Below are 27,260 nucleotides of genomic sequence, written 5' to 3'. Positions count from 1 at the left end.
GCTTCTGGTTATGAGTGCAATTGGTCGGTATTTGAGCACATCCACAACAAAAAGAGAAACGGGTTGGAGCATGAGAGGTTGGAGAAGTTGGTTTTCATATACTACAACCTTCGAATGATCACAAAATAATTGCAGCCAAAGGATCTAGATCCAATTTTATTGGATAGTATTGATTTAGAGTCTCATTGGGTTGTGGAGGAGGAATCCCCCTATTTGAGTTGGGTTGATAAAGAGTCTGAGGATCTGTCTAGTTTACCATCTCAAACAGAAACTCCAAATACACCTACCTCACAGTTGCTTCAGTATTTCCATGTTGGCACTAGCTCCTCAAGGGCTTATTCTAGGCGTAGTCGTGCATGAGACTCAGGAATGTTATGAGACTATGACTTATCATTTATGACATATATAATTGAATTTTGAACTTGTTGCCATTTTTGATTTTGATTATCGATTCATGATTTCTTTTCCTATTCACAATCTAAATTTTTTTCTTACAAAAGTCGAATATGCTATGTTGTACTATCATAGCTATGAGATGATGTTATGAATTATTGGATATATTGTCGTTTTATAACTTATAAATATTGGAAATGTCATTAGTTTTTTTTTGTGGTTAAAATTTACCATATGTTAAGTTTTTTTTGTTGTTGGTATTTTGCTGAGCCTTATATAAGTCTTATACGAGTCGTTCTTGATTCGTAGACAAGTCAACGAGTCAATAGCTAAACGAGTCTTATACGAGTTTGAGTCATGCAACATTGGCAATACATCTCTCATACATACTGTTAGCAATATCAAACCTTACTCAACTCAACAACCATCTTTGTATAAGCAACTGGGAATCAAAAGGGTCCTCTGCATCAATGTACTAGTATGTCAAATCAAACTCTAGCAACATATAACTTTTCTACTCACCATAATCTCTTATTGTCAATGTATGCTTCAGATATACAATGAGTGTCAGATTTCTTCAAGGCTACAATTACAACTACTAAAAGATGAAATCCCTAGATAATGTACCTTAGATGCCCAAATGCGCCTTCACAACAAAAACTGACCTTTTCCTTGATGAGATCACAAATTCTGATTTGGAACAAACTCTGATCTTCAAATCCAAGAGTGAATCTTGTCTTTGCTTCCTACAATGATTAGCCTTGTAAACCTCTAATTAGGACTGGGACAGCATAAATATTACCTCAATGATGCACTGTGATTTCGGAGCAGAATTAGCTTATACAAATAATGTTATCACATAACTGTCCTTAATACAATGCCGTAATTGAAATTGGTCAACTGATCACTTGACCTTGAAGACCTCTTACTTGTTTAGAAACCAAGTGTAGAGTAGATTAGGTTTGAATTCTCTTCTTGATAATTACTTGTGAATGTTATCAACTTTCTTATTACTTGTTATGTTCTCTTCATCAAGCAATTATACAAATTTTTAAATCATAATGATCAAAAAGAGACAAGAGACACTAGAAATTAGGCTCCAAGCCAGGGAAAAACCCCATTAGGGGGAAAACCCAACAATCCTTTGTTGATTTGGGGTAGCATCGTATGTGCTCTAGCCATGAAAATTGGTGGAGAGGCTAAAGCACATGAGATCTCCAAGACCCAGAAATGGTTTGGGGAAACTCTGCCTGGTGAAAGAGATATTAAAATAATTAATATTTTTAATGGGTTCCTAAGTCTAAACTTAGGAAAATAAAAATATTAATGGGTATTAATATAAAACTGGGTTAGAAGGTTCTAAATGACATGGATCAAGCCAAATCTAATCTTAGCCGTTGATTAGAGATGTAATCTTGGCCGTTGAAGACTCAACATAAAAAGTATAAGAGGAGGCTTGAGGGTCAGTTGGAGACACACCAGAGTGATCAGTCAGTTCGATTTTCTAGAGCGGGGTTTGCTAAGAGAAATCGAACTAGTGATCAGAGTTGCAGTGAGGGGCAGTGAGTACGAGGCAGAGAGGCAGAGATAGTGTTGGAATACCAACGTAGAAGCAGAGAGGCAGACACAGAGGCCAGCAGTGACTACGCAGAGGCTAGAAGGGCCGGTGTGATCCATGCAGAGGTTGTAGGAGTGACGCAGAGGGCCGGAGACGCTGCGCAGAGCCTCAGAGGGTTGACGCAGAGGGTTTCAGGCTGACGTAGAGGCCAAGAGGGCTGACACAGTGCTTCAGATTGTGCTGGAGAGGGTTTTGTGGGGCAGACTTTAAGAATATCTGCTTCCAAAGAGAGGTATTAGTGCCAGATTTTTTTTATCTCTGTCGGGTGAGCTAGTTTGGCACCCAATGTACTCAGAAAAGCTGCTTAATAATAAAACCCTCAGAACTGCTGCAACGATTTTCCCAAGTTGGGTTTTTCTGGGGACAATTGTCCAAAAATAACGGTGTCACTTGTGTGTTTGTCTATTTCGTTCTGCTGTTGAGAAGTAGATGGTTGAGACTGTATTGTGTTTATTTCAGTGTTTATATGGTTAAATAACTTGTTAGTAATTAAATAAGTAGGCTAAATAAACTAGAAAATACAGATAAAATTTCTAACAGGTAACACTTAAAAATTTCAACATGGTATCAAAGGGTTGCAGATCACAAGAGAGTTGAAGGTGCCAGCTGAATCAAAGAATTTGTAGCAGAAACCGCTGTCCTGAGTGACAGAAGCTGTTCCTAGGCAGAAAGTAGCAGAGAAGGGTTGACACAGAGGGCCTGCGTCATCAATTCGAGCCAGAGAGAGGCCAATACAGAGGCAGAAGAAGGCGGAAGAGGCTCACAAAGAGCCACGTAGAGACCAGGAGGTTGACGCAGTTGGCCAAGGGAGCAAATCAGCCTTCTCTAGATTGCACAGAGCCTAGAGGCTCAGTTCTTTTGTTGCTGGGGCATAGGAAGCTGTGGGCAGATTGCAGAGAGTGAAGCTGGTGGGGTGCTGTTGTTGCCGAGACAGAATGGTACCTAACGGGGCAAAACCAAGGTAGAGGGAGTCACTACCTAGGCAGATTTCTAGCCAAGGAATCCAGATCAGTGTTGCAGGTGCATAGGAGATCGGAGAGGTGCGATTCGACGGTTGGTAGGAGGATTTCCAGGAGGGAAATCGAGACTCAGAGGGAGTCTAGCAGAGAACTTCCAGGAGGGAAGTAGAGACTCAGAGGGAGTCCAAGAGAGAACTTCTAGGAGGGAAGTAGAGATTCAGTGGAGTCGAAAAAGGAGCAGAGAGATGGCCATGAATGGACTGAGGGATCAGGATAGGCTGGACGAGGCGTCCAACTTTGTCATCTGGAAGGCCAGGATCCTATCCGTTCTAGATAGACATCGCATCAAGGCCTTCGCCTTGAGAACTGTGGCTATCCCAGTCGACCCAGCTGATAACGAAAAGTATGAGGATGCGATGGCCAAGGCGAAATGCATAATCCTTGATGGGGTCAAGGATCATGTGGTCCAACATATTGCCGAGAAGGAGACAACAAAGGAAATGTGGGATACCTTGAAGACATTGTATCAAGGCACTTTTGTGCAGAGGAAGATGCTACTGGAGAATCAACTGTGGTTGTACCAGATGCAGAAAGGGGAGAAGGTAGATCACTTCCTTAGCAGGTTGCAGGAGATCCAGGACCAACTGCCTTCCATAGGGGCCACACTGGATCACGAGTTGATGGTGAGGACCGCCCTAAATGCAATCTCCAAGGAGTGGGAGACATTCATCCAGAGCATTATGGGCAGAGCGAATCTTCCAGATTGAGAAGAATTGTGGGCAGCTCTTTGCTAAGAAGAGATCAGACGGTTGACCAAGACGGGAAGTAGTAGCAAAGGAGCCCGGGTCAAGAAAGAGGAGGAAGAGGATGCAGCTCTGGCATTTGCGGGGGAGAAGGGGAAGAGGAAGAAAAAGGACCTCTCCAAGATAAAGTGCTTCAACTGTGGGGAACTGGGGCATTATGCAAACCAATGTCCGAGGAAGAAGAATAAGGGAGAGGCGTCTGACTCCAAGGCAGCACTAGCGAAGGCGGAAAAAGAGGTAGAGGATGATGACAATTATGCCATGAGTGTTCATGTACCTCTAGAGAAGAGGTGGGGTGACATCGAGTTGTATTCAGGAGGACTACAAGCGATGAGGGGCAGGATTCTTGAGGTACCCAAACTCTTGGATCATATCCGGTTACGGGAGCCCCGAAGTGACAGTAGCAGGATGGCGGATGTTGGTAGAAGCAGATGTGGATGAAGCGGCAGAGTGCTAGAGTGCAGTAGTCCCTGGCAGTGCAGAGAGGGTTGCAACAATGTGAGAGGCACAAAGGAGGTTGCAACAATGCAAGATGGCACAAATAGGTTTGCAGCACTGCGAGAGGCACAGAGTTATTGCAACAACGCAAAGGCAGTAGAGGAAGCACAGCATAGCGACAGAGAGAGCTTCAACATCGAGAGCCTGACAAGGAAGTCAGTAGTTGGGGGGATCAGTTACTTACTTCTGAGTAACTGAGTTGTAGTGCAACAATAGTAGTGGTAGTGCTATGGGAAGCACGATGCAGCATGATGAGAATGAACTATAGTGCAGTGCAGCGCTAGGAGAAAGGACCAGCAACATCACGGATGCAGAGGGAGCTTCCGTACAGATGTAGTAGTGGCAGTGGCAGAGCCATGGGCAGTAGTTAAGGATGCAACAATGTAGAGGATGTTGGGCAGGGAGGCCTAAAATCAGCAATGGTATCGATGCTGTATAATCGGGGTGATGCTCAGTGGTGGAGTATTACTAGAGCACATTCCTCGCTAAGAGGGAGTGTTGATTTGGGGTAGCATCAGATGTGCTCTAGCCGTGAAAATCGGTGGAGAGGCTAAAGCACATGAGATCTCCAAGACCTAGAAATGGTTTGGGGAAATTTTGCTTGGTGAAGGAGATATTAAAATAATTAATATTTTAAATAGGTTCCTAAGTCTAAACTTAGGAAAATAAAAATATTAATGGGTATTAATATAAAACTGGGTTAGAAGGTTCTAAATTACATGGATCAAGCCAAATCTATTCTTAGCCGTTGATTAGAGATGTAATCTCGGCCATTGAAAACTCAATAGAGAAGGTATAAGAGGAGGCTTGAGGGTCAGTTGGAGACACACCAGAGTGATCAATCAGTTCGATTTTCTAGAGCGGGGTTTGCTAAGAGAAATCGAACCAGTGATTAGAGTTGCAGCGAGGGGCAGTGAGTACGACGCAGAGAGGCAGAGATAGTGTCGGAAGACCAGCGCAGAAGCAGAGAGGCAGACACAGAGGTCAACATTGATTGCGCAGAGGCCAGAAGGGCTCGCGTCATCCACACAGAGGCTGCAAGAGTGACGTAGAGGACCAAAGAGGCTGCGCAGAGCCTCAGAGCACTGACGCAGAGGGTTTCAGGCTGACGCAAAGGCCAGGAGGGCTGACACAGTGCTTCAGATTGTGCTGGAGAGGGTTTCGTGGAGACTTTCAGAATATCTACTTCCGAAGAGAGGTATTATAGCCAGATTTTTTATCTTTGTCAGGTGAGCCAGTTTGGCACCTAGTGCACTCAGAAAAGCTACTTAATAATAAAACCCTCAGAATTGCTGCACTGTTTTTCCCAAGTTGGGTTTTTTCCGGGGACAATTGTCCAAAAATAAAGGTGTCACTTGTGTGTTTGTCTATTTCTTTCAACTATTGATCTGTAGATGGTTGACACTGTATTGTGTTTATTTTAGTGTTTATATGGTTAAATAACTTGTTAGCAATTAAACAAGTAGGCGAAATAAACCAGAGTATAGATAAAATTTCTAACAGGTAATACTTAGAAATTTCAACATCCTTCTCTTATAGAATGAGATCAAAATGAGATATCTAAGACCAAGACAGACTTCTACCCCTCCAAGTCACCTCCACATTCAAAGTCAACTTCGATCAAACTGCTTCAGATATAGTCAAGCTTTTGAAATTTGGACTTGCAACAAAGAGGGCTGAAAATGTGTCTGCAACTACTTCAAAGACCTCGACCTTATTCACAAAAATTATCCTCGACTTATGCAATCTCTTCTTTTATTTCTTAATGCAATCTCTTCTTTTATTTCTTAATGCATTCCTGCTTTGTTGCAGTAGACATGTGATGAGCGAGCGTGCTTCAAGGTGATCAAACTATATTCTATATATATTTGTCCACGAGGTCGAATAGGTGGCTTTAGGAGGACTAGGTCGACTTGTTCCAAGGAGGGCCAACTTGTTCATTTGGTGGACATTAAGACTCGATAAAAAATCAATTTTCTTTTTCTCATAAATGTCCAAATGGGACATGGCTCAAATAATTTTCTTTTGACTTATAATAAATTCTTTGACTCTTCTGACTCTTTTAAGCATGAAGAACATGCTTTGACCATAATGAAATAATATAATAAATTTATATTACATTATGAAGACCGACTCTAGTTACAACTTCAACATTCCCTCTTAACTAGGGAGGTATTCATAATGACTCAACAAGATAATTTCAAGTTGAAATATTAATATAAGAAAGGATCCAGATTGATAAGCATTAATGATGATTACATCATCATAACCAACATTGAAAAACTACCAAGGCATTGACATGTACGCTCTATCTCTCCATTAGATCAGAGCACAATGCTAGGAGGCATTAATTTGGACACCACTACCTCTCAAGGCACATACCCCACTCGGGTGTTTCGAAGGTATGACCTCACAAGACTATTTCCTAATCTCAATGAAAATATCCTGTGAAGCTGTTAGAAAGATTCTGAATGGTAGAATGCAAGTCCCTAGCCACACCGATGGGGATGAATTTCAAGAAGCTATGTGAAGATGATGCTGGACCCAATTTGGCGAATCCCTCTTAGTATATACAGTTGATAAGGGCATTGATGTTCCTTGTGAACACTTGCCCGAACATATGCTTTGCAGTGAACAATTTGAGTCAATTCATGATTGAGCCCCTTTATGCACACTGGATTGCTGCTAAGCAAATACTGAGATATTTGCATGGGACGATTAACCTTGGTCTGAGATATTCCGCTGGAGATATACGATTTCATGGGTACACTGATGCTGATTGGGCATAAATGCTATTGACAGGAAGAGCACATCTGGATGTTGCTTTAGTTTGGGGTTCAACATGATATCTTGGATGAGCAGGAAACAAAAGTCCGTAGCTTTGAGCACGATCGAGGCGGAATATATTGCTGCTAGCATGGCTAGTTGCGAGTCAGTATGGTTGAGGAAGCTCTTTGGAGAGCTATTTGAGAAGGTCTTGGATACTATCGTCATATATTGCAACAACAAGAGTGGGGTCTGATTAGCAGGGAATCTCGTATTTCCTGACAAGTCCAAGCATATTGAGATCATGTATCATTATATTCGAGACATGGTGTAAAGAGGAGTGAGGCTCCATCACATTTCGACTAATGAGCGAATAGCGGATATACTCACCAAGGCTTTGTCAAAAGGGAAGTTCTTGGTCTTCAGAGAACAACTTGGACTAATGGATGTGACCCTCCTGGGTAAGGGTCTTGACTGATCGAGAAGACTAAGTGTGCTCTTCCCCCCTGTTGAGCTCCCAGGGTGAGGAATGGAGCAGTAAGGGCTCCTAGGGTTGAGGGAACTCTGGAAAATAGGATAGGGTGTGATCCTTACCCCTATGGTAAGTCGATCTCGCCTATTGTTGCTTTGATAGAGTATACCCTAGTTGGCATCCTACCCACAAGTTGGGCTTGTTGGGATTGGTCCTCCCCATCTGGCCAATGGGTTGAGGTGACTTGAGATAGGGTGTGATCCTTACTTGGCCAGGTAAGTTGATCTTGCTCAAGTCTTGGGATGTAGGTGTTCTACCATTTGACTCTTAAGGGTCTAGACTCTAGATGGAGGATCAATGGAAAAAAGGACAAAGTGTGATTCTTAAGTCGATCTCGCCTATTGTCACTAGACGAAAGGGCATAGTATGATCCTTAAGTCGATCTTGCTTATTGTTACAGGTCAATAGGATAGAGTGTGATCCTCGCCTTTGCGGTAAGTAGATCTTGCCTATTGATAGAGGGTGGTAGCTTTATCTGCCATATGATGTCAAATTCTTCTTCTTTTAGATTTGAGTGTTCAACAAAGATGAGTAGAGATGAAATTTGACAAATGATGATGATGAGAGAGTTGAGATAAGATTCATGATGCAGTGAAAAATTTCTGCCTAGTTGAGAGGGAGTGTTAATTTGGCAGCTCAGGGACAAATTCCTTACTTTGGACAACCTTCCTCATCAAGAAAGACCCCTCCTAGCTCTTGGAAGAATTTAATTTGGTTAAAGAAAAATATATTTTTAATGTGAAAACCCACATGTGCACAAGAGTACAGGTCGACCTAAAGGATAAATTGGTACTCCAAGATCACATATAAATACAAGTCAAGCCATCCTCATTTGGACACACATCACTCACACATCTTCTTCTTCTCTTGGAGGTTCATACAATCTGAAATTGCAGGTCTTCTTTTCACATGTGCGAGTAGAAGAGAGAGAATTTCAGGAGGGCCGAAATTTGTTCTTGACCAGCCATTGACCAATGTTGACATTTTGGAGATTGGGCATAGTTTGACTTGGTTTGACTTAACATTTTTTACGATTTTTTGTGCCGCATTCTTTGGCATAAAGATTGAAGTTTTCTTGGCACTTTGATTGCAGTTGACCGCAAACTTTGACCGCAGATTTGACAGTTGACTTTCTCTCTTCATTGACCAGGTTTGACTGAGTTGTTTGGGACTGTTTTGACCTCATTTTGACTAGCTTTCTAAGCTGCATTTTTGGGCAATTGACCGAGCTCTTATGGAGGAGTTTGATCACTGACTTTTGGACTGGTTAGGGCATCTTTGATTGCTGTTGACTTTGACCAGATTTGACTTTTGGGCTCATCTCTTGGATTTTTGGATATTGGTTGTTGGAAAGTCAAAGCTATTGACCTTTGACTCTTGATTGGTGAATTGGATCATTGTAGTCATCTTGCTGAACATTTTATGACAATTTAATAAGAAGAAGAATTTGAAAGGGTTTTCCCTGTTGTGGGTTTTGCTTGGACTTTGACCAAATCCTAGTGTCTCTTATTTTTCTTGATTGTCTCTTACTATTCATTGCATTTACTGTTCTATCTGCAATTGCTATTTGTTATTGGAAGATTGAATTGATTGCTAATTGAAGAAAGGAATTGGACTAAAGTAATTGTAACAACACAGAACAGTGGAAAGTTAACACTCTGATATGCCTTTTACTTTTTGATAATGCTTTTATATGGTGCATAGCTCAAGGATCAAAGCTTGCTCTTTATGATATAACATTTATTTATCCCTTAAGATGAGTTAGTTGCTTGCTCTTCAAGGTTGGGACATGCAAGGGTTCTTTATAATGAGATGGAGCATTTAGTCTTAGGTATCGGGTGATCGCTAATGAGGGGGTTGGAGCTCATGATAGGCTTTTGTGTACACGCTAATTATGTTGCAACAATCTTTTGCATTTTAACTTTTCCTTTTCTTTTGTTGTGGCCATCTTATGCTTTTTCATTCTGGTAGCTCCATCAACCTTTGGGGAAAACTTTTTCAGCCCTACTCAAGGATGTAGATGTGTGAGTGTGAATTCCCAATGGACCAATGACGATTAACTTAAAGGATGGAGGTGGTATCAAGGGAATGATGAAGGATCTTACGTATGAAATGTTTACAGACACACTTCTTGAATCCAACTTTTCGAAGTAGTGCCCCCTGTAACCCTAAGACCTTCGAGCAATGGGAGTTTCCTGAATAGTGCCCCTCTTATAACCTTGAGGCCTTGGAGGAGGTCGCACTGCACTAGGCCTAAAGTCTAACCTCCCTGGTAAGGTGAGAGAACAAGTTTATAGTCAAGATCGATCAATTATCCAGATTACCCTTTTATCCATTTTAAAATGCCCAAAATATTAAGTAGAAGCCCTTGATTGCAAAATGGCTAAAGTACTTGCTGAGTGGTAGCCCACCCTCATTCAAGAGGATTTCTGGATGGTGAGAGGTGCATGAGAGGTGTAAATTAGAGGAATGTGGCATATCATTATCACTGAGGAATGTGTAGGGCTGTTGGCTGTCCAAGATAGGAGAAAAAGTTTTCTTATAAGGTTACCCATTTTGGCGGGTAATAATTACCATATATGAATTCAGAGTGTGTACAATTCAATAAAAAATTGTACTGAAAAAAGATCAATTGAAAACACATTTAGAAGAATCTGTCTTGTTAATACAGAGAGAAAAAACATGCAAATTATATAAAATTCCAGATACTTTTTTAATCTAAATAGCCAAAAACATGCATTAGAGAAAATAAAATTCTTATAAGAAAAAGGAAAAAATGAAATGATAAAAGCTAAAAGGAAAAATTTAAGAGGGCGTGGTTGTGTGCAGAGCTCTTTCAAGTTGTATTTTCGTTTCACAAACTCATATTTTATGGATCCTTTGTTTAATTAGTAATTTACTAATATTATATGTTCTTAATAGTGGTATGCTTTTAGCAAAATAACGATACAACATTCTATGGAGAATAATGAATTTGAAATAGTTTGCAGACGTGTGTGACATTCATGGCATTAAAACCCAAATCTTAAAAGGTAGAAAAATAGAAATGCAAAAGATGCCCTAGTTTGTGCACTGCGCAGGAACTAAAGATTGAGTTGAATAGAATGTAGGGAAATGTGGGGCATGGAAAAAATCAGTAGAGCTACTGATGATGTTCGTAGCATCAAATAGGAACTTTTGCCCAAGTCTAGTATCAGAAATGTGGAACTCGTCCAGAAAGGCCCTTTCTCTTTCTACTTCACTTTAATTAAAGTTAGTTATTAAAACGAAGAGTCTTTTATTAATAATTTAATTAATATCTAATAAAATTTAAATTATTTGTTGAATTTTGTAGCTATGGTCAGTCTTCATAATCAAGTTTTAGCCCCCCAAATATTTAAGAAATGATAAATATATATGCGGATTCCAAGTTGGCCTCAAACGAAGAAAATTTGAATTTTAAAGTTATGAATTTTCCCTCCAAAATATAAGGTCGACTTCAAGTCAGCGCTAGTGATGGGCGGCACACCAATTCAGCACATTCGACCACTGTTTATTGGCATTCGTCCTCTCCATTTAGGCACAAAAATTTGGATCACATCGGAGGCTCAATTCAGATCATCTGAGGCACAAATTCAGATCTCATTAAGGGCGAAAATCTGAGGCAGAAAGAATGAAATCTGAGGGAGACCTAAAGGCTAAATTTGAGGCAATATAGAAGGACAAATTCCTTGAGGCAGGACGAAAATTTCTGACGCAAAACTGATTGAGTTTCTGAGGCTATTCATGGGCAGTTTGGCCATGTTTGGCCTCGGCTTGGTTACTGGTCTATTGTATTTTATTTGACTTGAAAATTCACATTGTATTTCTTGTTGAATGGACAAATTTCTCTAAGAAAAGGTTGTTGGGTTTTTCCCCCAGTTTGGGATTTTCACAGGATAAATTTTCTCTTATGTTTGGCTGTCTCTTCATGCTTTTACTGTTATTAGTGTTTTAATGTCGAAGATTTCCTATGTATAATTGCTTAATGATGATGTGACACAATAAAAATAATGAAGATATCATTGGAAGTAATTATCAGTCTAGGAAATCTTGAAAACTCAACATGGTTTCAGAGCTTGGCTGGAAGAGCAACCTCATAGGAGCAACTAAGAAAAGCCCTAATCTGAATCCTGTAGCCATAGTTCAAAAACCTTAGAACAACTGAAGTGAAATCATGATTCTGATTAAGCAAAAGGATGAAATCCTACTTATGTTGTGGAAGGATCAAAGTCTTATTCTTTTAAGGGTCGAATTCTGTTGAGGAGCAAAAAACCTTAGTTTGATAGGAGAGGGTCGAAAGGCCTTAGGGCTGATCTCAGGAAGGCTGAGAAGGCCTTGTTACCGCTCAAATTAGCAGGAGGTCCTAGAGGGGAACTTGCTAGGTCAAGAGCAACAATGATGCTAAAGCCCACTGTCACCACAACTAAAGCTTCCTACTCTTTATAGACTCTCACTGATGGGAGGAGACTTGATATATAGAGAATTGCTTATGAAGGATAGATCAACTAAGATGGATGTGAAGTGATCTCAGGGATCCTTTCCTAGGGGAGACTCAAGAATGGGACTTGCTTGCTTCTTAAGCAAGGTACAAAGTTTTCTAGGAAAAGGGGATGAGGATTTAAGGGCTAGGTTTAAGGAGTATGAATTGTAAAGGAGCTTCCCAATCCCTAAAATCCTTATGGAACTTGGTTTCCCAAGTGGTTTTTGAAGAATTAATTTTGATGAGGTATGGGACCACACGGGACCAAGTGGACCCAAGCTAGGTCAAGAGGAGGGAGTTTAGCAACCAATGATGAACTTGACCTAAACAAGGAGGAGAAGGGGATCGAAGAAATGATTTTCACTTAAAGGTGCAAAATGATCCCTATGAGGAACTAGCCTAGGGAAACTTAGGGCAAAAACCAATCTCGAGGCTAGGGCTTGGGATATCTCACAACCCCATCGTCGGAATTCCCTCAAATTTGGAGGAGGCCTAGGAGACACACCAACACAGTAGAGGCCAAGAGATTGAAGTTTTTCTATGGGTGGTTTGTTGGGAAAATGATGCCCTAGGAGCCCTAATGTAGCTAGACCTAGAATAAAGAAGGAGAGGTGAAGAAAAATGGTTCTTTAAGTGATCACCTTATGGTAGACTAGTGCCTAATCCTTTGGGGAGATTGGAGTCAAGAAGAATATGAGAATGGACTTCGTTTCTAGGTCAAGGAGGCTTCAAGGACAATTTTGCTTTCATTAGGGCAAAGGAGAGTGATCTTAAAGCTTTTACACTTCGTTTTGCAAGGTAAGATGGCTTGTCAAGATAAATTCAACCATAGAATTATCCCTAGGAGAATTCATTCAACATACATGGCCCATACATAGAGAGATGCTATATAGAAACATAATTTCACAATTTCGCAGTAAATGCATGCAACAATTAGCTCTAGTATAGTGAAAATCTCATCATCAATGAATGTGACAAAGTAAAATAAGAGAATATATCCAACCACCAATAAACTTGCCAATCAAGAAGCTCCAAGATAAGAAAAGACAATCCATACATCAAAATTCATCCATGCTCCAAAATTTCGTCCACCAAGAAGGAATAGCGAAAATCTCAAGAGAGATACAAGTCCAAACCAAGTGATGATGAGAAATGAACTCTCATCATTTGTATTTATACACTCCTAATGAGTTCGATTTAGCTACTTGAGCCTACATTAGCCCCTAAAATAAAAATAATGTGCAAATAACTAACTTTTGGTGACAAGCCCACCAAACTAGCTCATAAACAAAATAACAAGCCTCTCAAGAGGTCGAATGATCAATAATACATGTCGTTGGGCTCTCTAAGAAGCCTGATGAAGTCCATAAGTGCCATAATGATGAATAGGACTTCCAAAAGTAATGGACAAGGGGTTGGCCCCTTGTTCTCCACATAATAAACCTGTGGTGCTCCCAATGGGTGTGAGGGCACATAAGTGACCTCATGGGTCTCCAAGTAAGTTGAAGATGCCTGTAGACCATTTGTAAGGGCTCAGATGATAGTGTAAGTGATGCCACATCAGCATACAAGTCTTGGGTCATCTGCTAAGTGTATGGTACAATTGTGGGGCTGCTTGGGCAAAGGTGAACCAAGTGCATCTTCCTCGTCCAATAGGTGAATCTCAAGCAATCTCTGAACATCTCTGGGGATCCATGGAGTGTTGTCTACTGTTGCGGTGGCCCATGGCTCTCAATACACACCCTACATGTATTTTGACATGACATTTGAAAGGGCATTCATAAGTTTACAATGAAGAAGAGGTTGAGTTCCTCATCAAGTTTTGAGACTGAAGTTCTCTTGAGAAGAATTGAAGTAATCTTTGTAAAGGAAAAAATTATTGCTACTGTTATAATGTTTTTGAAAGTTGAATTGGTTCAGAATGAGACAATATTCAATTGATAATGCATAGTTGCAATAAGAGGCATGAAAATTCTATGGTTTTGGGCATGGAAATAAAATTTGAATATGGCAAAGTTTGTTGCAAAAGACTTGTAGTTTTGGATGTGAAAGCACTAGGGTTTGTGGATAGAACCCTTGAAGTAGACCTAGCTCAATGTTTCCATTGAAAGAAGAAACCCTAGCTCATGCAAAGAAGGAAGGAAAGTAACTGTTGATGAATACGGGGATGATGAGTTTGCAGATTTTGATGATTTCTGCAAAATGGCAAGGATTAAGAGGGAGTTGACAATTCCCTTCAATCGATCAAAATATATGTACCTTATATCTCTCTTCCTTGATTATTATTGTTGTTGTTTTACTATTAGTTAGCCTCTTGTCTTTGTTTGTTATGCTGTGCTGTAATTTTTCTTCCATGGCCTCCTAGTGAGGATTGCAAGTAAATCGTGAACGCTACCTAGGTTTTGGCAGGAAATGGAAGTACTAGAAGAACAAAGCAAAGTCTGTGACAAGAGGATTGCCAAGATGACCAAAGAACAAGAGTGGTAAAGTTATGATTGAGCCAAGCCATGTGTTGAGTGCAGCTGCTGGGATTCACAGATTCAGCTTGGGGATCTGCTAAGATAAGCAGTAAGCTGGAAACACTACTGAAACAAAATATATTGCATGTTGCTTGGCAAGTTGTGAAGTAGGGTAGCTTCAGATTGTTTGATCAAGTGTGGAGATGACTGTGGTGATAGGTCAAAGCACGTGGAGCAGTGAGGCTCCTATGTATTTCTATGATCAAGTTGGTTGCTAACATTCTCACAAAGCCTTTGTCCTTGGATGAAGTTGGTGTACTTTTGGGACAAGCTTGGAGTGATTGAGAATGTTTCCCTTGGTTAAAGGGAGTGTTGATGTTGTAGCAACTATGGGCGAAGATTGCTCCCTTGGTCATGGGGTTTGACCTGGAAGCCATGGAGTTTGGTTGAGGAGATTGGCCCTATAAGCATCGAGGCCTGGATTGCTCTCTTAGGTCATGGGGTTTGATCAGGAAACCATGGTTTATGGTTGGAGAGATTGGCCTTGTTAGCATGAAGGCCAAGATTTCTCCCTTAGGTCATGGGGTTTGATCGGGAAACCATGGTTTATGGTTGGGGAGATTGGCTCAGTAAGCATCAAAGCCTAGATTTCTCCCTTGGTCATGGGGTTTGACCTGGAAGCCATGGAGTTTGATTGGGGAGATTGGTTCATTAAGCATCAAGACCTGGATTGCTCCCTCGGTCATGGATTTTGACCATGTTGCAATGGGGTTTGGCTAGTGGGTTAACCTTGTGCCTTATATCATTAGTTAGGGATTTACCAATTCAATGATGTGACGGCATGTGGGAATGGTAAATGGGCACCAGGTTTCACCATGTGTTAAGTGGGGTTCTTGACATGTCTCCAAGTGACGACTTGTTGAGCTGGTGACCTAGGACTAGTGAGTGACTAGTTCCTCCTTTGATGTTGATGCGAGGATGCTTTCCACATAGTTTCGGTGTTGAACATGTGGTGGAACGATTCATCAACATGGATGAGCACATTTAACCTTTTCTTGGAGTAGAGAAATTTTCAACAAGTAAACACCTGCGGAAGTCGTTATGAATACCTCCCTAGCTAAGAGGGAGTGTTGAATTTTGTAGCTATGGTCAGTCTTCATAATCAAGTTTTAGCCCTCCAAATATTTAAGAAATGATAAATATATATGTGGATTCCAAGTTGGCCTCAAAAGAAGAAAATTTGAATTTTAAAGTTATGAATTTTCCCTCCAAAATGTAAGGTCGGCTTCAAGTCAGCCCCAATGAAGGGACACACCAATTCAGCACATTCGACCACTATTTATTGGCATTTGTCCTCTCCATTTAGGCACAAATTTCGACCACATTGGAGGCTCAATTCGGATCATCCGAGGCACAAATTCGGATCTCTTATTAAAGATGAAAATCTGAGGCAGAAAGAACGAAATCTGTGGGAGACCTAAAGGCTAAATCTGAGGTGGTATAGAAGGACAAATTCCTTGAGGCAGTCCGAAAATATCTTAGGCATAGTTGATTGAGTTTCTGAGGCTATTCATGGGTAGTTTGGCCAGTTTTGACCCGGGCTTGGTTATTGGTCTAATGGATTTTATTTGACTTGAAAATTCAGATTGTATTCCTTGTTGAATGGACAAATTTCTCTAAGAAATGGTTGCTGGGATTTTATCCTGGTTTGGGGTTTTCCCAGGATAAATTTTGTGTCTCGTGTTTGGCTGTCTCTTCATGTTTTTACTGTTATTATTGTTTTAATGTTGAAGATTTCCTGTGTATAATTGCTTAATGATGATGTGACCAGTGTTTTTAAAACTGGAACCGGTGACCGAACCGGTCCACCTAGCTAACCGGTTTACCGACCGGAACCGGTCTAACCGGGACTGGTTTGGTCTAAACGAACCGGTTTTTAAAAAATACATTAAATAATTAATTTTTAATGAAACAAAACTATTTTTAAGATGTAAAACCATGATTCCAAGCCAATAGAGACAAAATATGCAAAGTTTGCTCATTTATATACCATGCAAAGGTGAATATATCAAAATGGCACCGAGTGCAATACATATCATCGACAAAATAGCAAAATACATAAGAAATGAGGCTCTAAATGGCCTATAAAGTCCAAAAACAATGCTGCAAGCTATGAGGCCATTGGCCTACTACAAGTCTACAGTGTACACATGATCAATCATCAAGTCCATCACCACTACTAGACACAGGATCATCATCAGGAGCTACATAGACATCATCTGGTTCAGAGTCTGAGGATGCCTCAGCACAAGTCAGAGTAAGGTCTGAGTTACCTATGTGTTTGAGACTGAGTCGTGAAAGAAGTTCAAAGCCAGATCTCTGTAATATTGTTGTGTAATCTGAACTCTCCTAAAAGGGCCTAATCTAGGCCTTGTTGCAGATATTTTCTAGCAGAACTTGATCAAGATATTTAAAACATATTGATGACACCTTGTTGATGGACTGACGCCAGCAACCTGTGGAATAAAAGGTTCAATCACAAAGCAAAGATGCATGACAAGAATTTATTATACAGGAAAGAAGTAATGAATTAGTCATGAGAATGCAGACCTACAAAAAGATCATTGAAACAAAGCCAGAAATCAAAGTCCAAAACATATTAAAGAAGGCCCGTCGTGAAGTTTACAAACAGATTTTGAATTGCACTGTCAAGTACCTCATTTCTCTTTGAGATTTATTTTGTGCTTTTTTGAAATACAAATCATTTCATAGTTTGAAGGACTCTAAGATCTCCATGCAAAAGACATTACAATGATGGGTAGCTCAGCATCTCATAACTCACAGCCATAAATGAGTCTAACAAAATTATAAGTCTGCAAATGAAAGGTATGCATCATGGCTTGATTTACCCACAGTGACCTTAATCAATATTAAAGATTTTGCTTTGGCATCATTCTTAAAAAATTTCAAGGCTTGGAATAAAAGACATGTATCAAGAGGTTGATTTCACAAGAATATGATCAGTCAGATCATAGAACTGTCAATCTTGTTGAAGATTGGCAGCTTCGGTCAGAATTTCGTTAGCAAATTAATGGAGAAACTTAATATTTATGACTTTGGCCAAGTCAGCCTCGTAGAAGACAAGTTGGCCCCACATTTCTGACCAGCATTGACTATCTTGATTGACTTGTCCATAAACCGGCCGGTTTAGGACAAAACCGGCCGGTTAGCAATAAACCGGCCGGTTTTGACCTAAACCGGCCGGTTTTTATCGGTTAGGTCTATTTTCTGGGCAAATGAGGCTTCTAACCGGGTTTTTTCACCGGTTCTGACCGGTGAGCCTCCCAACCGGCCGGTTAGGCCGGTAACCGGTCAGACCGGAACGGTTTTTAAAACTATGGATGTGACACAAGATAAATAATGAAGATATCATTGGAAGTAATTATCAATGTAGTAAATCTTGAAATATTAATAGTATTTACTTTAGTGATTTCGATGTACTCTCCACCATCAATTTGGATTTAATCTCAACCATCAATCTCATTGAGAGGTTAGGGTTATGGAGACTTGGTCATCAAGTCAATGTTTAAATGAAAGATAAAGTGAAAGAAAAAGACACAAGGAGTGTTAGAAAAATACAAGTGAGAGAGTGTTAAAGGATTTTCACTTATATGTTCAAGTCCAAACGAGAAAATAGGAAAAGGTGTGCACGACAAAAGAAGACTAATTTAACACCTAGAAATTGAAGGGGCCATACACAACAGATGCAATGGCAACTTTAGGAGGCTGTACAACCCAGCAAAAGATTGCCAATAGACCAAAACGTCTCAAAGGTAAGGATACATGAGAGGTGGTTAGTCCATGTTGTGAAATACATGGGAACGCTGGTTTATCCATTCTCCACCAATATCCCCCTTAGCGCGAGGCGGGTGTGAACTCACGATCTTTGATATCGCTTGTTGGAAATTATGATTGTCGTTAGACCAAAGCCTGTAGGTGTTAGTCAATGATCACATTGCCAGAGATTAGGATCCATGATGTGTGGTTAGTTCATGTCGCGAAACACATGGAGAGCGCTATTTTATCTAATCTCCAACATAGATCCAGGGTTGTGGTACAAATATCCGGGACAGATTTCAGCAGCAGTAGGAGCGTTTTTATAACAGGTTTAGTAGGGTCATTCATGCTGTACGGTGCACTGGAACAACCATGTTTTGCTGTAATTTTTCTTGTTTTTTCAGTGGGCTATTTTCCCAGTTTGGGAGCTCTTATAAGCTGGAGTAATTTTAGTGAAAAATTGATACTTGAAGGGCAGAATTTTTTGTGTATTTTGGAGATTGGTTTCCAGTAGCTTTTGTTGATTTTTTATTTTTAGTTAATTTTCTAGCAAATGTATTTTATTCTATGAACTGAAGAATTCAATATAAATTAATCTTTCTGTAAGGAAATCATAAGGAATGAATTTCCCTGTGTTGCTGGAATAGAGATTTTAACATTTTCAACAATAATATGATTAGTAACAAATAGAGGTCCACAACATTCTGTTTAACTACTAATAAATATAGGAAGAGTAAATGAATTAGAAGTAAATAGAACCCTATCTCTTTTTGCGTTTCAAATCTCAAAGCATGGCAGCTGGTAAAATTTCTCTTTGTACCTCGGTTTTTTTTGGTTGTGGGTTTAATCTCCATAGATAGGATGCAACACATTTTTTTGGCATGTTAGGGTTTCTATGCAAAATCAAATTCTAGAATAAATTAAATCGTGAATTTCTGCTAATTTGGACCTGTATTCAGATTCAGAGTCAGATTTGGTGAATGATATGTCAACATAATTGAATCTGACTTTAAATAGAAATTCAGTTATATCAAATTCTGGTCCAAATTTCAATATGAGAAGGCTCTATTTGCCTGGATTCTCATACTATGGTGTATGATACCATTCAGTAGAGTGAGAAACTAATTGATTTAGTTGTTATGCTTTACAAAGGAATGCAATAAAATATTTGCCATGCAAGACCTCTTTTCCATTGCTTATAAATGAGCAAGACTGTCATGAAATGTTATATAACTAGAAGAGTTGGCTACAACTTTCTCTGCTAAATGATCGAGAATTGTAGTTAAATTTATACTATATAGTGTTAAACATTTAGTTATATATAAATACATCTTTTTCCTTGAACATCTGGCCGTACACTTTAGAATGGCATGAAATCATTCATGGGAAGCGTTGTGAATCTTAGTCTATCATAATGTGATTACCTCTGTCATTTTTGTTTTTAAGGAAAGATTGGGTCTCACTGAATAAATATTTTTATCAATTTTATGGTGCTTATTGGCCTTTCATAATGGGTGTCCTAGTGTGACAATTTTTATTGGATAACTTTCTGTAGTGGTGTGTTTTGTACATTGCAAAGGCATTGTTAAGTTGGTTTGTAGCTTGGAAACACCATGACAGAGATACAGTAGGTGGACCTTTTGACCTATGCAAAGAGAGGAAATATGGTAATTAATTAAGTTCTTTTATATGAAATGTATTTCTTTGGATTTGTTAATCTGTGAGCTTATGCCAGTGCAGTGAGTTTCATGTAAAATAATACACCATTTATTGGTGCTGGTTGAGTTTGCTCAAGTTACATAATTTCGCAGGCTTTGACAATTGTGACCCATGTACTAAGAGTTGGTGGGAAATTCATTGCAAAGATATTTCGGGGTAAAGATACAAGTCTATTATATTGTCAGGTAAGTTAGCTAATGCCTATCATTTTCAAATCATTTATGGGCACTGAATTCTTTACTTCATAAACTTTAATTAAAAAAGGCCAAAATATTTTAGGTGTGGGTATGTAAGGAATTTTTGGCTCTTTCTTTCTTCTGCTGATGAAATGACTTGACTTGTTGGTTACTACAACGGATTCTTGTTTAGTATAGAGAAATGAAGATAAGCAATCACACTAAAATCTACGTTGTCTACAATTGTGCTGGAGAATTGGATTGGAACAAAATGTTTGGTTGCCTAACATTAAGAAACATACATCAACATCTGTATTAATATGCTTAAATCTACTCTCAAAAGGGATCTATCTAGAAATATAACTATCACATATAGGTATCTTAGTCATTGCAGAACATCACTTGCCATTGGTCAAATCAGCTTGTGATATTGAAAATGACTTCCATTGGATTTTCTTTACACATCAATCATGTACTAAGACGTTGGGTGGGGAAAGGGGAGTTGTTTGAACGTGAGAGACCTAGAGGGTAATGCTTTCCTCTTATGGTTCTGATTTCGTTAATGGGTAACCTCTAGAGTTACTACGAGTCGTGCGACAATATAATTGTTTGATGACTCAGACTGTAACAAACTACTTTAGTGGTGTGACATACAAGGAGAAAAGTAATAACATGTAATAACAAACTGTTGCAAGTGTGGAATTGGTAATAAAATTTGGATTTGTATATTAGTTTCATGGTCATAAATACATTCAAGTTTCAATCATGTCTTAGAAACCTTTATGCATATTTTCAAACAAAGCAAAATCTCACAGATCCTCAAAAGATCATGATTGTCAAGGTACATATGAATGACCCGGCACTCACATGGTGGTAATCCCACGTACTGTTGTTTATGTCTGCTAACCATCCTGTTATCTAACAATCAGATCAATTTAAATGATCAGTAACAAACTATATACCCTCTTGGCTCCAAAGAAGACATGTTGGTGCACTGATTACATCTTTGACAACCTGAAGATCAATCCATGCAGCAGTATATTGATCAGTCAAACATTGATCAAAACTTTCAGTGTTGCAAATATCATGATAATATCGGAATTATTGAGATATTCTCACTGAAACCCAGCTTGCCGATAATATTGCCGGTAATTATTGCGATAATTTGCTGAAAATGAAATTATCACGATAACTTAGGTAATTATTGCGATAATTCGGAAATTATCGCCCTGTGTTTGTCAGGTTCACCTTATAACCAAATTTTTGTTATTTTAACCTTGATATTTTAAAGTGAGTTAGGGGATTGAGCAATGAGGGTATTGTAATTTTTTTCCATTAAGCAAAAAGGGGAAATATCGATTTTATTTTCATGTTTTTGTAGCAATGTGTTTGTTTGATGTTAATGTTGCTTAATAAGTTAAAGAAATGAAAAAATGATTATTTTTGTGCTTTTTAAGTTTCCTGATAATTTTCGATAATTTCTGATATTTTCCCCGATAGTATCGATAATCTAAATTTCGGGCCCTTGGCGGTAATTGCTGATAACAATAGATGTAACATTGCTTTTTTTGGCTTTTCTCTTTATCTTTAGATGGAATTAGAACGTCTTACAATCACATCATTGGAGCAAAGCTTTTTGCATTGAAAGAGTTGATGTTTGTAGCTCGGGTAGGTACTCTCTTGAATGGTGTTGTGTAGTGTTGCGGGGGAGTGCCGCCCCCCTCGATCCTGCTCCCAATCCGCACTCCGGGCAGGAGCGACTCAGGAGCGGGTTGGGTGCGCGCTTCCTAAAAAATTTTGTGCTTCCTGCCTTTTGCCAATTCAAACTAGGGAGAGTCGCTTTTGTCGCTCTAGGATCGATTTTTCCAACCCGGGAGCAGTTGGCTCCCGATCGCTCCCGACTTGAAAAAATCACTCCTGGCAGCGGTGAGTGACGCCCGCGCGGGAAAAAAGCGACGGTCGGAAAAAAAACCGACGGTGTGGGAAAGAAAGGGAAGGAGGGAGGGAGGGAGGGAAGGTAGGGCAGAGGGTTAATATAAATAAACCCCCTCCCTCATATTCATTTCATTCTACATTTGAGAGAGTGAGAGAGTGAGAGAGAGCAAGAGAGCAAGAGAGAGCAAGGAGCAAGGAGAGGCATCCAAGGGGAGATTGAAGAGCTTGCAAGAGCTTGCAAGGGGAGATTGGAGGCCAAAGAGGTAGGATCTACACTCTATTCTAGCAATTTTTTTTATGTTCATTCCTAAATAAATAAATAATTTTTTTTCTCTATTTCCCATTCCCATTCCATTTTTTTGCAAATTCAAAACTTCAAATTTCAAACATCATGGTTATATTTCTTGGTGTTTTCTTCTTCTTGGTTCCTTTTTTGATTATTATGGTGTTGGAGAGTAGAAAAATGAGGGTTGAAAATGAAGAAGGGGATGAAGAAGTTGGTTATAGTGGATTTGATGAAAACCCTGGGGAGGAGTACCTTGGTGAGGAGCTAGAGGAGAGTGAGCATGAGTCAGCTCAAAAAACTAAACAAGACCAAACTCCATTGTGGAAATATGTTAATAGGCCTGAAGCAGGGAAAGGGGGTGGAACCACTAAATTTCATTGCCCCCATTGTAACAATAATTACACAGGTTCATAAACCCTTGCTAGAAAGCACCTCTGCGGGAAAAGACCATGGTATGGAGATAAACAAATAGGAATCAAAACTTGTATAGGTGTGTCAACAACAGATAGAGCCAAATACATAATGGAAGAGGAGGAAGCCCAATACAAATCTAAAAAATCAAAGGTTTTCTTTGAACCAAGCTCACAATCGCATGCACAAAGAACTCCTTCAACATCCTCCCATGGCAGTGGATATGGAGGCACAGGGTCCCCAAGTTTAAGGCGTAGAACCATATCAGATTTCCTTGATGAAAGGTGTAGGAATGATGTGGATTCAAAAGTTTACAGGTTTTTCTATGCATGTGGGATACCATTCAATGTTCTTCGCTCACCTTATTGGCATGAAATGGTTTCTGCCATAAATGATGCCCTTGAAGGATACAAGAGCCCTGGGTATGACAAGGCTAGAACCGTTGGACTTGATTATGAAAAAGCAAAAATATCACATTCTTTGAGTAGAATGAAAAATTCTTGGACTGACCATGGGGTGTCCATTGTATCTGATGGATGGACAAATGTAAAAGGCAAGCCATTGATAAGTGTTCTTGCTGTGTCTATTAGTGGTGCCATCTTTCTTTCAGCATATGATTACTCAGACAAGTTCAAGACCGACATCAACATTGCAGAACCATTACTTGAAACAATTGACCGTATTGGGCCATACAATGTCATCCAAGTCATCACTGATAATGCTCCTAATTGTAAGGCAACGGGAGCAATTATTGAGGATAAATACCCCAACATATTTTGGTCTGGGTGTTTGGTTCACACAATGAACCTTTTGATGCATGATATTGTTAAGAACAAAAACCAACAATACAAATGGATTGGTGATTTGTACAAGAGGGGCAAAGAAATGATAAAATTTATTACAAGTCATAGCAATACCCATGGCCTTTTTTGTAGTCATTCAAGATTGGAGTTGTTGAAGATTGCGAAGACTAGATTTGGTAGCTATTACCTCACCTTCAAGCACCTTTTGAAGGTAAAAGAGAGTCATTGGCTAGCATGGTATCAAGTCCACACTGGTAGGTGTCAAAGGAAAGGGCTACAAATGCAACTGACAGGCAAGGTTTTGAACAAGTGGAGGAGACTGCTCTTGATGGTATGTTTTGGGCATGTGTGAGGCAAGTATTGGAATTCACCAAGCCCATTTATCACATGATTCGGTTTGCAGATACAGATAAACTAGTGATTGGGGAGGTGTATGAGCAGATGGATACCATGTTGGGGTAAATAAAAGATATTGTTCATAAAGATGATCCCAACTTGCATACACTGATTCACAATTGTGTGTGTACACGGTGGGATAAACTTAATGTTCCACTACATGCCTTGGCATATATCCTTATGCCAAAATACTACTCTGCATCTTGGTTGGGCCAACCTGCACTAGGGGGTGGGGTTAGGGTCAAACCCCATATAGATGAAGAGGTATCTACAAGATATTTGCAAGCATTAGACAAGTTGATACCTGATAGGGAGGAATGTGCTAGTTTGCGTCTTGAATTAGGCAGATACTTCAGTTGCACTGGTTTGTTTGGTTCCTTCCATGCAATGGAATATAGAGACAAATTTGATCCTCTCACATGGGGGGAAGCATATGGCGGCCACAGACTTTTGCCAAAATTGGCAAAAAAAGTTTCTCTCACAGGTTGTAAATACTTCTTCTGCAGAGAGGTGTTGGAGCACCTACAACTTCATACATAATATGAGAAGAAACAGACTCAATGAAAACCGGGCAGAAAGCTTGGTTTATGTGCACTACAACTTTAGGTTGCGAGTCATTACTGTGATCGGGCTTATGAGGATCCAACATATAAAATTTGGGACAACCAACCAGGGGATGATAATTTGGAGGATGGAACTATACATCTTGAAGAACTGGAAGCAAAACTTATGAGAGAGGAAGATGAAGCAACAACCATGCCACCTCCACCATCCATTAGCAGTGCTCGAGTTCTGAGTCTTGTTCCTTTGCTGTTGCCGCCTCCATGTACATCCTCACGTGGAGGGCATGTGCCTTCTAGTTCTGGTTGTGGGTCTGTGCGGGAGGAGACTCCTAGAAGACCACCGCGACTTGCTCAGAAATTAGACATTTCTCGTGGCAAGGGCCACATGAAATAGTAGATAATAGATTTACTTGTCTTTTCTAGTTTCTAGTAGTTTTCATAACTGTTGACTCTTTCATATTTATTATGATATTTTTTGTAAACAATATATGATAATTTAAGTTTGAAGTTTGAAGTTGGCAATTATAACTCATTGGTAATGAATTATGAATATGATGCTTCGTGAAAGTTGTTTCATTTTATTTCATTTTATAACATTTCATTTCATGTTAGATATTATTTGTTGTAATGGTTAAGATTAGCTTACATGTACACTTTGGTGATCAATGATGATAAATGCTATATATTGAATTTTGAATTTTGAAAGCTTGAAGTTGAAACTTTAAGATTGATGAATCATGATTCATGAGACTCAATATGTTGTATGTTACTAACTTGTGGACGTGGTTGTTGAAGATTATAACTTCTAGATGATTGTTGTTATAGGGTTCAATGATCAATCTATGTTTTTTTATATCTAATTCATCGTTCTACATGTTTTTGTTGACATATATGTATCAAAATATAAAAAATATAAAAAATATATATATTATATAAAAAACGCTCCGGGATTCGCTCCCAAATCGACAGCTTTTGGAAATGTCGCTCCCGCTCCCACGTAACATTGGTGTTGTCATTGATGTCAACCCTGCAGTTTGAATTTGACTAAACACCTGTCATTGATGTCAAATTGTAAATGAACGCTCTTAATATTTTCTTAATTACATCAAGTTGGAAGCTCCATTGAAATATGGCTGGAAACCCTATCCCTAGGGTTTGAGTTCCGTGGACTAAGGACGTACCCTGCACTTGTGGAGGGTTTTTGAAGAAACAAATCATTGAGTTTGCCTTGGAGATCCTCGTCATTGGATTCTCCTTATCAAGCTATTTTTTGTGGTATGTGGCACACCCCAAGAGGCCTCCTTGTTTGAGAGATATTTGTGTTTGAAGTTGATGACACTAGTTCGCGGGCTAAAACCCCACAAGGATGGTGATAGGGCATCAGACTATTAGTTGCATAATGTGGATGTCCTATTGTTGAAAGCCCTAATTAGAAAATTAGAAGATGTGGCACCTTTACATTGGCCTAAAAGGGTTTTGGTTAAAATTTCTTAGAATACACAAGGGGCATTGGACCTTGTAAAAAAAACTCAAATTCATATTCTTAATGGTCAGACAGCCTAGCCTTGTCATCAATATTTAATTCAAATTTCAAAAAGGAGAATTTCTTCCTTAAATCTCTGCAGTTGCTACTCTCAAGAAGCCCTTCCCAAACCTATAAAAAGGCATTTGTTTCATTAGTCAAGAACACATATACAATGAATATCTTGTGACCTTCCTCTCAAATAACAACTTCGGCCCTATGATGACATTGCAAATCCAACGAGTGGCTAGGAATTTTTTGGGTAGTGAAGGTGCATTTGGGTTCAGGGTTTCATAATTTTGTGTTTGTTTTGGATTTTGGGATTCGTTCTTATTGTAGGGAGAAGACAAGAAGTTTTTGTTTGCACCTTTTGATGGCTTGTTAATTCTATTACAACATTTCTTTCATTAGTCAAGAACACATATACAATGAATATATTGTGACCTTTCTCTGAAATAACAACTTCGGTCCTATGATAACATTTCAAATCCAACGAGTGGCTAGGAATTTTTGGGTAGTGAAGGTGCATTTGGGTTCAGGGTTTCATAATTTTGTTTTTGTTTTGGATTTTGGGATTCGTTCTTATTGTAGGTAGAAGACAAGAAGTTTTTGTTTGCACCTTTTGATGGCTTGTTATTTCTATTACAACCCTCGGCTCTTCTAGGGCATGATTTAGTACAAGAAGATCAACAAAGATACCTATCCTGGATATGCAGTTAATTCACTCATCTTTGCAGATTGGAAGAACTGATATTGAAGCTCTGTTTTGCTACCAAATTGTACAAAATTTTTGAGTAGCTTGAGGCACAGTCAACGAGGATTTTTAGTTCCGTTGCAAAAGTTTTATAGGGCATTAGTTCTAAAGCAAAATGATTCATCCCCTCCAGGGCATCATCTCAGTTACAACTTCTGAGCAAATACTTAGGCCAACGAAGGAGCATTCTTATACAACAACACTTGATAAGGCACATACATTTGTAATTTTAGATTTGGTTTCAAGGCACTTGCTCATGCACTTATGGATTAGGCTGAGCCCATATTAAGGCTTGATCTGAAGACTACAAAGCCTCAAATTCATTGAGC

The 27,260-nt window shown here is 39.3% G+C and overlaps 1 protein-coding gene across 2 annotated transcripts in view; it reads left to right on the top strand.

The window, feature by feature from the left end:
* LOC149186349 (S-adenosyl-L-methionine-dependent methyltransferases superfamily protein) overlaps positions 1-27,260 on the top strand; it is a 242,152-nt gene that overhangs the window by 127,578 nt on the left and 87,314 nt on the right. For both annotated transcript variants that reach the window (XM_089410976.1, XM_089410975.1), the window contains exon 8: positions 20,178-20,270. In XM_089410976.1, the coding sequence (XP_089267102.1) occupies positions 20,178-20,270 (93 nt within the window). The remainder of the gene's footprint in view (positions 1-20,177; positions 20,271-27,260) is intronic.

The sequence above is a fragment of the Pinus tabuliformis genome, chromosome 3_1, assembly GCF_031772625.1.
Source record: "Pinus tabuliformis cultivar Carrire ecotype Pingquan chromosome 3_1, CPIR1, whole genome shotgun sequence".
Classification (NCBI taxonomy): domain Eukaryota; kingdom Viridiplantae; phylum Streptophyta; class Pinopsida; order Pinales; family Pinaceae; genus Pinus; species Pinus tabuliformis.
The sequence above is the reverse complement of the archived record's forward strand: the minus strand, read 5'-3'. Positions and strand labels throughout refer to the sequence as shown.